Source organism: Engystomops pustulosus, chromosome 3 (assembly GCF_040894005.1).
Source record: "Engystomops pustulosus chromosome 3, aEngPut4.maternal, whole genome shotgun sequence".
Lineage (NCBI taxonomy): Eukaryota > Metazoa > Chordata > Amphibia > Anura > Leptodactylidae > Engystomops > Engystomops pustulosus.
This window is the reverse complement of record NC_092413.1, coordinates 112547832-112563154: the sequence shown is the minus strand read 5'-3', so window position 1 is coordinate 112563154 and position 15323 is coordinate 112547832. Positions and strand designations below refer to the sequence as shown.

The following is a 15323-nucleotide window of genomic DNA, read 5'->3' as shown; positions in this document are numbered from 1 at the left end:
CTAGTGTATTACTGTTAAACGGACCAGCAACATCCAGATAGGCAGGTGTGACATTCCACCTGCATGTTGGTGACACAGGCCCAGTGGCTGTCTGCACAGTTGCTTTTCAAGTAAGTGTCACCGATTCTAAAATTCCTTTAGCCTGTTGATGACTATACAGGTCAAGCAGCAATGTTAGCCAGTGGCAGCATAGTCACTGCTATAGTACACCTCCCATTGCTTAGGTAGGGTGAAGTGCCTAGTAACCTGAGCCTCAGGGAGACTCCTCCTCTGTGCACAGCAGCTGATCACACATGCCTCATGCCTTCCCAGCGAGCAGCACAAACACTTCTGTATAGAAACAACACAGAAGAGCAGAAAACCTCTACTCAGATCAACAGTGGATTTAGCTCCTCTCCTTCTATATGACAAGGTTCCAGTGCCTTTATACATGGCAAGAGAAAGCTCTGAAACAACTGTGCTGTCATAAGATACTTCATTAGAGATACAACAGGTAGGAGAATGGCAACCACCTACTAGCCAAAGAACATAGAACATCTGTGGATACATTATGGATAAACATAGGCTGGGGGCACTTGGAGACATGTTTTATTGTGATGTATTGTTTCATAATGCCACCTATTTTGTACTGGCATAAGTAACACCTGTCGTTGGACCACTGTTGTTTGTGAACCTACCTGCCATTTCATAAGAACACGCTGCCTTCCTCTTTTGCAGAGCTGCTTAATACTTTTGGAACTTGTGAATCCATTGTTTGAGGTTTCCTTCTTGAAGCATAGTCTACTAGTAGGATCAGGAGTTCTTATGGAGAAGGAAAAGAGAACCAGTAGCTTTCGCAGACTTGGAAAATTCTTCAAGAGCAGAAGTGCAGACCCTGAGAAAGCATGTGAGGAGGTTCAGACAAAAGAGGAACAGCTAGGACCTGGAGAAGAAGGTTTTGCAAAGGAGCCATCTACACTGGAGGGAGATGTTTCACTGGGAGATGCATGTATGGAGACAAAAAGAAAACCATTTGGTAGCTGGAGGCACAAAAAGAAAAGTCGTAATTCTCTGAATATATCTCCACCTTCATCTCCTGGACGCTCGGATACTAGTGACAGGTAAGTACTGTCATGCAAAGGCATGTTTAGTTCATAATGTGCACCTGTAATAGCAAATTAATTATATAATGTCTTCTTGTGGTTTAGAGAGAGGTCGCTAATAAGAAGTAATGAGACACATTGGGGCAAATTTATCAAGCTGTCTGAAAGTCAGAATATTTCTAGTTGCCCATGGCAACCATCTTGATAAATCTGCCCCATTCACTTATCCAGTCACTGGAGTTCACAGAAAGTGCATTGTCTGACTATAATACACTGTGTCGCGATTCACTAAGATTGTGCGCTAGAAATCCTGATGCTTCTCCGCTCAGGACCGACAGAGTTCACAATGTTTTTAGTGGTGCATCTAAGTGCTTGGGCTGGCAACACAATTTGAAAGTTAAATCCCACATTCAGTCCGAATTAGTCGGACTTTCCGCCGGCACGCCACCTAATTTGTGTTGCATGGAGGCCAGCGCAGCTGCGCCTCAAAAAGGGTCGTGCAGCACAATTGCAGCGCACACACTTCTAGCATACTTGTGCAAGCCATTTTACCATTGAAGAACGCAAACAGCCCGACTAAAGTGCGTCGCAAAGCCCTTAGTAAATGTGCCCCAATGTGTGTAGTGGCTGTCACATTAAATTGTTTATATTTGTAAATATTTTGCTATTGAGACAATTTAACGCAATAGATTGTTACAATAGAGTGTGACCTGTCCTCAGAAGTATTGTGATCATATGACATTCCTGGCAAGTACAAGAGAACTCCTTATCTACCTGAATGATTATGGTATTTTTCAAAATCTTACTCTGATCACTAGTTAAGCTTCAACAATGCTTGGAGTTGCTGTCACTTAGCTTTGACTTTCAGCAAAAGATTGTCCCATTATTATCTTGTTTGTTGAAATATGCAGATATATTGCAGTGTAGTTGACAATGTGACTTTGATATATTGTGACAATTTTGCCCCTTGACACTGTGCCATCTTTATAGATATGTGTGTCATAAATTAATGTGTTTGGTAAAGGCAGCGACATCCAACATGTTAACAATGGCAGATTCAAGAGAAAAGGCTGGTGAAGTATTTCGAGACCTGACGTTGGCTAGACAGTCTTGAGTATTAGCCAATAGTCTTAGCCAATGGTTTTTTATGCCTTGACTTGACTACACAACAGCCTGCTGCAATTTCTTGGCATGCTGGTTCATTTAGGAAGTGGTGTTGCTTAGCTAACCTCTTTAACTGGTATGCCAATGAACAAGTTTAAGCAAACAGAATATGTGCCATTCATAACCACGTGTTCTGAATATAAACACAGTTTATACAAGCTACACAATGAATGCGTAACAGAGAAATAAAGACAATGGTAGAGGTAATTTTTTCCTTCAACTGAAATGATAGGTTACTTAATCCAGTATAGAAAATAATAAACAGCTTAATCTGTCTTCTTATATTAGTATGTTATTTTAGCATGATTAGTATTTGGGTTAATAAAGGCATTGAATAGAATGAATCAATATGGACTTGTTCTATTATCAGGTTTAGAGAACTATGACTTTTATCATATAATGATGTTTCCTCACCAGGTCTTGTATCCCATTAGAAATGAGTATTAATCTTCTGTTTGGCTACAGCATGTCATTACTGACATCTACTTTATAGGATGGTTCACATGAGCAACAGATGAAGGAGGGAAAGTTTACAGTAGCTCAAACTTTAGATCCACTTTAGTCTCTTGGAGAGAGTTACAAGTCCCCCTTTCTAGTGGTTGTTAGGAACCCCTGTAACACTCCTCTATGTGGTGGAACTGCTTTATTAGAATTGCTGTGTGGTAGCAAACTAGGCTGATGTGCTTTGAAACATGGTGGAGCTTGGTCTGACCACATATGTGCTTACACAAAAAAGCCTGCAATTGGGAACAAGCACCACATGTTTTTCATGTAAACGATTAAAAACCTATGGTCTGTGTTCTGATTTGCAAACGCTTCTATGTAAACACACATGCAATAAGGTCAAGGTTTTCCCTGATGCTTTTGAATTGCATTTCACAACCTAGGACATTGCATTGCACAAACCTAGGACCACAACCTAGGGTTCACGGAAAGGTCTTATCAGGGTATACAAGGCTCCATTCTACTATAGCAAAACACAGCACTGATTTTTGTAGCACAATGTAATCTGTTTCTAGATATTTACATGCCAGCTCCTTTGTTCTTACGTAAAATGACTGACACTGCCAGCCTTTTGAAATGTTTGGCAAGTCAGAATGTTCTACATCCTTGTATAACCAGGGGATATCATTGGTATATGTAGCACCAGTATCTTGTCCCAATGCTTGTTGCCTGGTGAAATACTCACTTTCCCACCACACTGTTCTGTAGTCCTGGCCTCTGTTAGGATCCAGTGCTGGCTGTGCTCTTACTGTGCATGCTGTCCTTTCTACTTCTTAAAGGGCCAAAATGTATAGCTCTAGTGATAGAGTGACACCAAACTGGTAATTTAGTAGAAGCACTGTTAACTCAGTATGAGTCCTCATCACATATATACAATATACACAGGCTCCTATATAAGACATATTTCAGAGGACAGTGGGGATTATTTACTAAGGGTCCGTGAATCGCATTTCCGTCGGACTTCCCGCCGTTTTCGGGGATTGCACGGCTGGGACAGGTATTTAGAAGAGGATTGTGTTGCACACAATTGGATTTTGGCGCAATCGTGACGGCTTTCATGCAACAGAAATTGGGGGCGGAATTTAACTTTAAAATTGTGTCGCAAGACATGCACTTAAATACACCAGGAAGAAGAAGGTGAACTGCGGCGGACCTGAGCGGGGAAGCGACACATGCAGGATATCGGGTGCACGATCTTAGTGAATCGCCGGAAGTGCATTATCGTGGAAACAATGCACTTCAGGCGAACTCCTCGGACAGGTAAGTAAATGTGCCCCATTATCTCTATAAGTTAGTTATCTAGAATTGTGTTAGATCAATGTGTGCAATTTCTGATATGCTTTTTCTCTGTGGACTGAATAAAGAAGAATCTTTTTTTTTTTTTTACTATGTATCAGCCTTGGGCTCTGCAATACCAATTTACTCTGTTTCTTCAATATTCCCAACCATCATCACTTGCCAATTATTAGGCAGTACTATGGCAACAAGTAAGGAATGGATTCTATGAGGGCTTAGTGCTTTCCCTCCATCACCACCGGATACTTCAAGAGGCTCCAGCTATAGTGAGTGCACATGCATGGGGCAGTAACGCCCTATGTGTATAATGTTTGTGACACTGGCACAAAGGGTACATTGATATGCAATGGTTACCTGTATTTTATACCTACACCAGGCATGTTCAAGTATTTACTACCAGATTTGGGATTTTCTGTATTTAGAAAGTTTCCACTTTTTGCAACATTGTAACAAAACAACAAAACATATTGGGGGAGATGTATGAAGACCAGTGTAGAGTAGATCTAGACAGTTCTTTGCTGCGCCAGATTAATTCCTCTGTCTGATGCTGGATGGTTAATCTGGTGCAGTATAAGACTGGTGATTTGTACTTTGCACCTCCTAACATGTCGTCTAATTTAATGCGCCACAATATTGAATTTGCTGGCACACAGGCTGCATTTTCTGTCTGACCACACCCACTTTTTACCGATGAGATGCCAATTTCGTACAAATCTCAAACCTGCCTAAAAATGGTCTAAAACCCTCAATAAATGTAGAGTTTAGAATTTCAGTTGCCTATAGGAGCAGATATATTATTGTTTCTGTACCAGTTTTTTGTTCTGGTTTGCATATAGAAAAGTGTCTTCAGAGCTTGCACATGTATTACACTTTTTAATACTGTGCACTTAAAGGGGCATGGCAGTGAGTGTTCATAGTTTACGACACACTTATAACTGATATGCAAAACAATTCTGTCTCAAAGGCCTGAAGCCAAATACACCAAAAAAACTGTGTGTGCCTCCTTAACAATGACCAGATTAATTAAGAGCGTGCACAGGGCCAGATCACAGGGGGGGCACGCGAGCCAAATGTGGGCGATTCGCTAACAGTGTATGTGGCTCCGGGCTCACCAGGCTGAATCCCTTCGATGTGCCCTGAATCAGTCTATGGCAGAGCGAGGGAACAATAAGTTCCGGCCCTGCCGTATACAATCATATGTGGTCCCAGATCACGTGAGGCACCTTGCTTTGCTGGGGAGCAGTATATAGCGATTTTTGTTCGGTGTCTGGACTACATTCAATGAGTGCCCCCACCAACCTTAATCCAGCCCTGAGCGTGCAACACTATTAAATATGGTGCCGCCACTTGCACAAAGCAGGCGCTAAGAAACATATTGCACAGTGCACCATATTTAATATATTTTGGCCATTGAGGAAATGAGCACAGCAACTGTGCAATACATCTATGTCGAGTGCATGGATTCTGCACCAAGTACTCAACATTATGGCCCACATGTATTAAAGTGTTTTTGCCACTGTTTTCTGTCTGCACTGAAAAGTACGTCCAAACTGCTTGCACATATATTTATAAAGTGTCTACACCAGTTTTGTGTCTTAAAGGACAGAAAAAATGTGCACCTAAAGGGGCTGTTACTGCTTAGTCAGAGTTTGCCCAACATTATTACTGACGTGCGTCATAATTCTGCAGCATGAACAAAGTGCACCAAAAAAAGGTGCACACTTCCTGTGCAGGTGGCACCAGATTCATGGAGACCACGCGCCAGTTTTGATGAATCTGACACACTCGGCACACTCCACAGGCAACTGCACATAGTACTGACTGCAGTGGTTTTGATAAATGAGGGCCTATATATACGTGTATATAAACTGATCAAACTGATTTTTGTTACATTATTATTATGTGTAGATATACTTTTTTCTGTACTAGTTACGCATTAAAAGCAAGGTTAATATTATAATATAAACAATAGTTTTTATTTTTTTACGGCAAGTGTGACAAGTTATATTGCGTTCGTGTAACTACCACAAAACAAATGAGGTTAATGACATTGATTTACAGTTAAAAGGGCTGGGCCAGAAAGAAAATAACATGCAATAAACTCGCTTATTTAAAAAATGCAATGAAAGCAAAGTGCTTTACTTCTTAAAGGTAAAGAGAATAGAGAATAAAGCCAATCCTATTGTAATTGACACGCTACCACTGATTGGAAAATGGGACAGAAAGGAAAAAGGAGGGATGTTAACACTGAACTTTCATTATTTATCTTTATTTAACATAATAAAACCTTGTCCCCAAATAGTTACACAATGTTACCTGTTAGCTAAAATGAGGGACATCAATATCTCCATGGAAAGAGTAGAATAAAATGAAGACTTTGTACTGGTCGCTCCAGCCAGCAACAGACAAGTGGAGCATCCTTTACCACTTGAACACACACACTCTTCCCAGCTCTGAACGATGTTGCAACCCACAGCTTGGGTGTGCAGCAGCTTTTAGAGGAACAAGCTTGTAGTCCCGGATCACGTGAGGCACCCTTCTTTGGTATATGGCTGCAAGCAGCGTCGAGTGCCATCCGCACAGTGGGTAGTGAATATTTTACAAACAGTGATGCTGCTGCACTGGAAGAATTGTCTCTACTTACCCGGGAAAGAGCACAACTAGGCATATGTAGGGTACAACTTCTCTGACTTGACCATAAAGTAATAAACAGTGACTCAGCTGACACTTCAGTAATACAGTCACCAAAGAAAAATACCACAGGAATTCTTAATCCTTAATCTCCTAATTTACTTTTGCTATACATTTGTCTCATATTACATGTAAAAGTGAAACTGGTTGGGCCATGAAAATCCGCACCTTGCTTGGCTTGTGTGGTTTGTTCTTATTAGGCCTTATTCATAAAATCTGTCTTTGTTACATAAAACAATCAGAGTACATCTCCAATTTTAAGAAATTAAGGAAGATCATCATATCCAGTGGCGTAACAACAACCGTAGTAGCAGCCATTGTGGCTGCTATGGGGCCCGCGTGTCACATGGGCCGAGGATGGAAGCTGAAACCAAATTGTATAGAGGCCTTTTACCAGGCCCATCGCTCCCTGCTGACATAAGTGCTGGAGCAGTTCACACGTTTTTACCAGGCTTTGCCTGGTAATCGTTCTTGTGCCTTTCATGTTTTCTATTGCCTGTATGGATTTTAATAACAATAAAGTACCAGATTACTTTTTAAGAAGTACACTCACTGGCCACTTTATTAGGTACACCATGCTCGTAACGGGTTGGACCCCCTTTTGCCTTCAGAACTGCCTCAATTCTCCATGGCATAGATTCAACAAGTTGCTGGAAGCATTCCTCAGAGATTTTGGTCCATATTGACATGATGGCATCGCACAGTTGCCGCAGATTTGTCGGCTGCACATCCATGATGCGAATCTCCCGTTCCACCACATCCCAAAGATGCTCTATTGGATTGAGATTTGGTGACTGTGGAGGCCATTTGAGTACAGTGAACTGATTGTCATGTTCAAGAAACCAGTCTGAGATGATTCCAGCTTTATGACATGAAGCATTATCCTGCTGAAAGTAGCCATCAGATGTTGGGTACATTGTGGTCATAAAGGGATGGACATGGTCAGCAACAATACTCAGGTAGGCTGTGGCGTTGCAACGATGCTCAATTGGTACCAAGGGGCCCAAACAGTGGCAAGAAAATATTCCCCACACCATGACACCACCACCACCAGCCTGAACCGTTGATACAAGGCAGGATGGATCCATGCTTTCATGTTGTTGACGCCAAATTCTGACCCTACCATCCTAATGTCGCAGCAGAAATCGAGACTCATCAGACCAGGCAACGTTTTTCCAATCTTCTACTGTCCAATTTCGATGAGCTTGTGCAAATTGTAGCCTCAGTTTCCTGTTCTTAGCTGAAACGAGTGGCACCCGGTGTGGTCTTCTGCTGCTGTAGCCCATCTGCCTCAAAGTTCGACGTACTGTACGTTCAGAGATGCTCTTCTGCCTACCTTGGTTGTAATGGGTGGCGATTTGAGTCACTCTTGCCTTTCTATCAGCTCAAACCAGTCTGCCCATTCTCCTCTGACCTCTGGCATCAACAAGGCATTTCCGCCCACAGAACTGCCGCCCACTGGATGTTTTTTCTTTTTCGGACCATTCTCTGTAAACCCTAGAGATGGTTGTGCGTGAAAATCCCAGTAGATCAGCAGTTTCTGAAATACTCAGACCAGCCCTTCTGGCACCAACAACCATGCCACGTTCAAAGGCACTCAAATCACCTTTCTTCCCCATACTGATGCTCGGTTTGAACTGCAGGAGAGTGTCTTGACCATGTCTACTTGCCTAAATGCACTGAGTTGCTGCCATGTGATTGGCTGATTAGAAATTAAGTGTTAACAAGCAGTTGGACAGATGTACCTAATAAAGTGACCGGTGAGTGTATGTCTGCAGCAGGATTTTTTCATTGTTCTGAAGTTAGTCTCTCCTAGTTATGCCCCTGATCATATCCGTCCATTCCAGAGGGGTGTTTCTAGGTAGGGAGGATAGAATTGCTGTACAGGGCCAACATGCCATTTAGCTAATAGATGTGACAGTGGAGGCCTATGTATGTACAGGTTAATTCAAAAAAACATTGGACTATTTTTCTAGTAACTTTCTGGACCTTCCTCTTTCATTAAAAATTAGGATACACGGTTGATGCAAAGTAGCATAACACATGGGGGCTCATTTACTAAGGCCTCTGCGGCCGCACTTTCGTCGGGTTTCCCAACTTTTTCCGTTCTGTGCCGAATTCTGACGGGATTTTGGCGCACGCAATCGGATTGCAGCGCAACCTTTCACGCGACAGAAATGGGGGGCGTGGCCATTGTAAAACCCGACGGATTCGGAAAAATTAATTGTGTCGCACAATCAATCACTCACATGCACATGGTGAACTCCGGCGGACCTCGGCACAGCAGCGACACCTGGTGGACATCGGGCGCACGACCTTAGTGAATCGCCGGACGACCCGAAGGACCGGGTAAGTAAATGAGCCCCATGATGTCTGGCCGATGACAACTAAAAGTGTGGAACTCGTTGCAAAGATCCAGAAGATCATTTTTAAGTTTATGAAATATTCCTAAAAATTTCCCAGCAGGTGCATGTCACTAGGATAATGTGTTGAAGTGTACTAAAATTGCATCACCTCAAGCTGTACCAAGTGTTAATTACAGTAGTTAAAGGAGGATAACAGATGTGTAAGGCAAATTGCAAGTGGCCAGTTCATTCAACAGATCCAAAAATATACATTTGGCATGCAGCTATCAGTTCACAAATTTTGGGTTCAGTATTCTTTGATGAATGTGTGAATTCATCCTAAACATCTTTGAGACTTAAAGGCAACCTGTCACCAGGGACCTCATTTTCACTAAAGCCAGGCTGCAATGCAAATATGTGTTTTCTGAGGAGGTTGTTTGACTTCTGTGTCCTCTTACTTACAACTTACAATAACCCCTCCAAAAACAGATAAAGCAAGAAGTAGGAATTGTCTTATTGGACTGGGAATGTTGAGGAATTTACTGTTCATTACAATCCGAACTTTGCACAAATCGGCCTCATATGAATGTATAGAAGTTTCCATTATTTTATAGTTGCTTTTCCATTTGTTGTTCTCTAGGGTATGTTTTTCTATGTCCTGCTTGTTTGTTTAAGTTTAGTGTAGTTGTGAGGGCCCCACACTAACTGAAAAGTAAAATGGTGCTAGAAGGGGAAACAAATAGCGCTATCATGTGTAGACTCCTCCATAAAAGGCAAAAAGGTGTCTGCGCACCTATTCGGGTATGTAGCGGGCATAACTTGCGTAAGTTAATAGTAAGGGGGTCCGCTGCCAATGGAGGTTCCTGGTTCAGATTTCTGCCAAACGCGTGGACTCTTCTGCAGTTGCAATGTGTATGAACTCTTAGATTACCAATATGTAAAATCCCCCAGGGCATATGTCATGATATGTGTTGGCCAATAAACATGGAGCCACTTCCTGATGTAACCCGAGGATTTTTTATTATTTATTGTCCGGGTTAGATCTACGGAAAAAAATTCCAAATGCAGTGAAATTGGTGAAAAAATGCATGTATGCTTGGAATTTACAGCTTTCACTGTGCGCCCTCAATGACATGTCTACTTTATTGTTTTGTTGGATTTGATAATGGAGATACCAAATTTATATAGGTTTTATAATGTTTTCGTACAAAAATGAAAACTTCATATACAAAAAAAAATCATTTGTTTTGCCATCTTCTGGCACTAATAACTTTTTCATACTTCGGTGTACAGAGCTGTGTGTGGTGAAATTTTTTTGCAACTTTTCATGATTTTTTCAATACTGGTGTGTTCCCCCTCAGGCAGTATCTGCTCTTCTTTAAGCTTCTTATGCCCTTGTTTTAAAGAAAAGAAAAATTAACACCTATGGAGCCAGGAGCCCCTCAGGCTCATTTGCATAATTTAAAAAGCATTTTATGTAAAACCCAGAGAATAACAAGATAAAAGAAGAGCAGATCCTACCAGAGGGGGTACATACCTGCATGTAAGTAAGCTTGGTTTGCAATCCTTAATCCTGGTGGTAGATGTCCTTTAAACTTTGTCTAACCACAGATATTCTTTGATATAAACTGTTGAATCATTATCAAAAAGGAAATGATCGGCTAACACCACACAGGAGAAATACGGCTTAAACACAGAAGATTGTTTAAAAATTGTAACCTGATTGTAGCTGGGTCACTCTCCCAGAGTCTGCAGATCAGATACCTTGACTTGTGCACTACAACAGAAGGCCCTTACTGAATGATGAATAGTGCAGACAGTATATAGTGACTTGCCCAGGTTGGGTCTGCCTTTCTATATACTAATTCTTGAGCTTTTTAGGTCCAAAAATAACTCAACACATGATGGTGAATGTTAAATAATCTGCTATCAAATAAGGTAAAAGAAAGTATGGCCAGGAATTGTGACTTCTCCCTCTATACCAGCTCCATGCCAAGTAGTCAGGGAGTAAACCTGTGGCAGCTATTGCTAAATTGTTCTTAACCCCTTACCGACGTGTGACGTATTAAAAAGTTGCCTTCTGGTGTATGGAGAGGGCTCACATACAAGGTGAGTGTTTGATCACCTTGTGAGTGTTTTGATCGCTGCTGTCAGCTTAGGTGCTGGCTCAGCCATCTTGGCTTAGATTGTTTCTCCCTGTGACATCATCAGGGAGCGACAATATGTTGCTATGACAGGCTCTTTGTAACACCGGAGGCTGTATAGTTTCTGTTCATTTGTAACAGTGTGCCAGTGGCACATATATGGCAGTATATGGTAGGATCAGACATTCATGGGTAAAAGTTAGAGATGAGCGAGCACTAAAATGCTCGGGTACTCGTTATTCGAGACGAACTTTTCCCGATGCTCGAGTGCTCGTCTCGAATAACGAGCCCCATTGAAGTCAATGGGAGACTCGAGCATTTTTCAAGGGGACCAAGGCTCTGCACAGGGAAGCTTGGCCAAACACCTGGGAACCTCAGAAAAGGATGGAAACACCACGGAAATGGACAGGAAACAGCAGGGGCAGCATGCATGGATGCCTCTGAGGCTGCTTAATCGCACCATTATGCCAAAATTATGGGCAACAGCATGGCCATGACAGAGTGACAGAATGAAGCTAGATAGCATCTAAAACATCCAATAATTGACCCTGACACTATAGGGGACTTCATGCAGAGGCAGCGGCAGCAGCGGCAGGCTAGAGAGTGGCATGGCGACATACCCTAAATGGACTCAGGCTTCAAACCAATGGGTGGCAGAGAGGAACCAAAGGAGGTGAGCAAGAAGCGCTCAAATAATATCGGTACATGATAAAAGTTTGCCAGTATATTTTGTGGATTACACAGCAGGGTGGCGACAAAGTTAACATGGAAGCCATGAAAACAACCCAAAATTCTGCCTGACACAGCTCGTTTGATAAGGGGACCATGTATGGAGGCAGTGAACTAGTAGTAGATTAAAGGTGCTGCAGTTAAAACTATGTTAGTTGGATCTTGGCATGGAGCTGGCGCTCCGCTGCCAGGCGAGCTTTCGCCAATCCAAGCCCGTGTCTCTAGGCTACTCCCCAAACAGCACTTCTAAGAACCTTTTGTATAAGATCAAGTGTAGTAGCGTTCTTATAAGTTTAGGATATGGCGGGTGAGGGGAATGTAAACAGAAGCGCAAGAAGCGCTGAAATAATATTGGTAAATGATAAAAGTTTGCCAGTATATTTTGTGGATAACACAGCTGGGTGGCGACAAAGTTAACAACTTTGATGTGGAATCCATGAAAACAACCCAAATTTCTGCCTGACACACCTCGTTTGATAAAGGGACGATGTATGGAGGCAGCTATATGGACGACTTTTGGAGGTAGCAATGGAGACAACGTGTGGAGGCTGCTATGGAGACAATTTAATTTGGATAGTGCCTGTATGTGGCAGTCCAAAAAAGTTTTCAAACCAGAGGAGCAGGTAGGTGGCCCTCCAGAAAAATGGAATAGATTGAGTGCCTGTATGTGGCAGTCCAAAAAAGTTTTCAAACCAGAGGAGCAGGTAGGTGGCCCTCCAGAAAAATGGAATAGATTGAGTGCCTGTATGTGGCAGTCCAAAAAAGTTTTCAAACCAGAGGAGCAGGTAGGTGGCCCTCCAGAAAAATGGAATAGATTGAGTGCCTGTATGTGGCAGTCCAAAAAAGTTTTCAAACCAGAGGAGCAGGTAGGTGGCCCTCCAGAAAAATGGAATAGATTGAGTGCCTGTATGTGGCAGTCCAAAAAAGTTTTCAAACCAGAGGAGCAGGTAGGTGGCCCTCCAGAAAAATTGAATAGATTGAGTGCCTGTATGTGGCACTCCCAAAAATTGTTTAAAACAGAGGACCGGGTCGGTGGCCCTCCAGAAAAATTAAATGCATAAAGTACTATAGCTAGAGCCAGTGGGCCCTGTCAAAAAATAGCCAGTTTCCTCTGCTTTACTGTACAAAGAGGAGGAGAAGGAGGAAAATGAGGAGGAGGAGGAGTGGATAAATTATTCAGGTTGAGCTTCCTTCACCTGGTGGAGATTGGAAATTATGAGAAATCCAGGCTTTATTCATCTTAATAAGCGTCAGCCTGTCAGCGCTGTCAGTCGACAGGCGTGTACGCTTATCGGTGATGATGCCACCAGCTGCACTGAAAATCCGCTTGGACAAGACGCTAGCGGCAGGGCAGGCAAGAACCTCCAAGGCGTACAGCGCCAGTTCGTGCCACATGTCCAGCTTTGAAACCCAGTAGTTGTAGGGAGCTGTGTGATCATTTAGGACGATGGTATGGTCAGCTACGTACTCCCTCACCATCTTTCTGTAAAGATCAGCCCTACTCTGCCGAGACTGGGGACAGGTGACAGTGTCTTGCTGGGGTGACATAAAGCTGGCAAAAGCCTTGTAAAGCGTACCCTTGCCAGTGCTGGACAAGCTGCCTGCTCGCCTACTCTCCCTCGCTACTTGTCCCGCAGAACTACGCACTCTGCCGCTAGCGCTGTCAGAAGGGAAATACTGTTTCAGCTTGTGCACCAGGGCCTGCTGGTATTCATGCATTCTCACACTCCTTTCCTCTCCAGGGATGAGAGTGGAAAGATTTTGCTTGTACCGTGGGTCCAGGAGAGTGAACACCCAGTAATCGGTGCTGGAATAAATTCTTTGAACGCGAGGGTCACGGGATAGGCAGCCTAGCATGAAATCTGCCATATGCGCCAGAGTACCAACGCGTAAGAATTCACTCCCCTCACTGGCCTGACTGTCCATTTCCTCCTCCTCCAACTCCTACAACTCCTCTTCTTCTGCCCATAAACGCTGAACAGTGAAGGACTCAACAATGGTCCCCTCTTGTGTCTCGCCAACATTCTCCTCCTCTTCCTCCTCATCCTCCTCCACCTCCACCTCCTCCGATATGCGCTGAGAAACAGACCTAAGGGTGCTTTGGCTATCAACAAGGGAATCTTCTTCCCCCGTCTCTTGTGACGAGCGCAAAGCTTCCGACTTCATGCTGATCAGAGATTTTTTCAACAGGCCAAGCAGCGGGATGGTGAGGCTGATGATGGCGGCATCGCCACTGACCATCTGTGTTGACTCCTCAAAGTTACTCAGCACCTGACAGATATCAGACATCCACGTCCACTCCTCATTGTAGACTTGAGGAAGCTGACTGACCTGACTACCAGTTCTGGTGGAAGTTGACATCTGGCAGTCTACAATCGCTCGGCGCTGCTGGTAAACTCTGGATAACATGGTCAGTGTTGAATTCCACCTCGTGGGCACGTCGCACAACAGTCGGTGAGCGGGCAGTTGGAGGCGGCGCTGCGCTGCCCTGAGAGTGGCAGCATCTGTGCTGGACTTCCTGAAATGCGCACAGATGCGGCGCACCTTCGTGAGCAAATCAGACAGATTGGGGTATGTCTTGAGGAAACGCTGAACTATCAGATTTAACACATGGCCCAGGCATGGCACATGTGTCAGTCTGCCGAGTTGCAGAGCCGCCACCAGGTTACGGCCGTTGTCACACACAACCATGCCTGGCTTCAGGTTCAGCGGTGCCAGCCACAGATCAGTCTGCGCCGTGATGCCCTGTAATAGTTCTTGGGCAGTGTGCCTTTTATCGCCTAGGCTCAGCAGTTTGAGCACCGCCTGCTGTCGCTTAGCGACGGCACTGCTGCTGTGCCTAGAGCTACCGACTGATGGCGCCATGCCCACGGATGGTAGTTCGGAGGAGGAGGTGGAGGAGGGGTGGGAGGAGGAGGAGGCATAGTAGACCTGAAACACCTGGACCGAGGTAGGCCCCGCAATCCTTGGCGTCGGCAGTATATGACCAGCCGCAGGGTCAGACTCGGTCCCAGCCTCCACCAAGTTAACCCAATGTGCCGTCAGCGATATATAGTGGCCCTGCCCGGCAGCACTCGTCCACGTGTCCGTGGTCAGGTGGACCTTGTCAGAAACGGCGTTGGTCAGGGCACGGATGATGTTGTCTGACACGTGCTGGTGCAGGGCTGGGACGGCACATCGGGAAAAGTAGTGGCGGCTGGGGACCGAATACCGAGGGGCGGCCGACGCCATGAGGTTGCGAAAGGCCTCGGTCTCTACTAGCCTATAGGGCAGCATCTCCAGGCTGAGCAATCTGGAGATGTGGACATTAAGGGCTTGGGCGTGCGGGTGGGTTGCACTATATTTGCGTTTCCGCTCCAGCGTCTGGG

The 15323-nt window shown here is 44.2% G+C and overlaps 1 protein-coding gene across 1 annotated transcript in view; it reads left to right on the top strand.

The window, feature by feature from the left end:
• Positions 1 to 283: 283 nt before the first annotated feature.
• CRYBG1 (crystallin beta-gamma domain containing 1) overlaps positions 284 to 15323 on the top strand; it is a 195140-nt gene continuing 180100 nt past the window's right edge. Inside the window, exons 1-2 of the mRNA XM_072141862.1 lie at positions 284 to 493; positions 718 to 1100. Coding sequence (XP_071997963.1) covers positions 805 to 1100 — 296 coding nt within the window. The 5' untranslated portion in view covers positions 284 to 493; positions 718 to 804. The remainder of the gene's footprint in view (positions 494 to 717; positions 1101 to 15323) is intronic.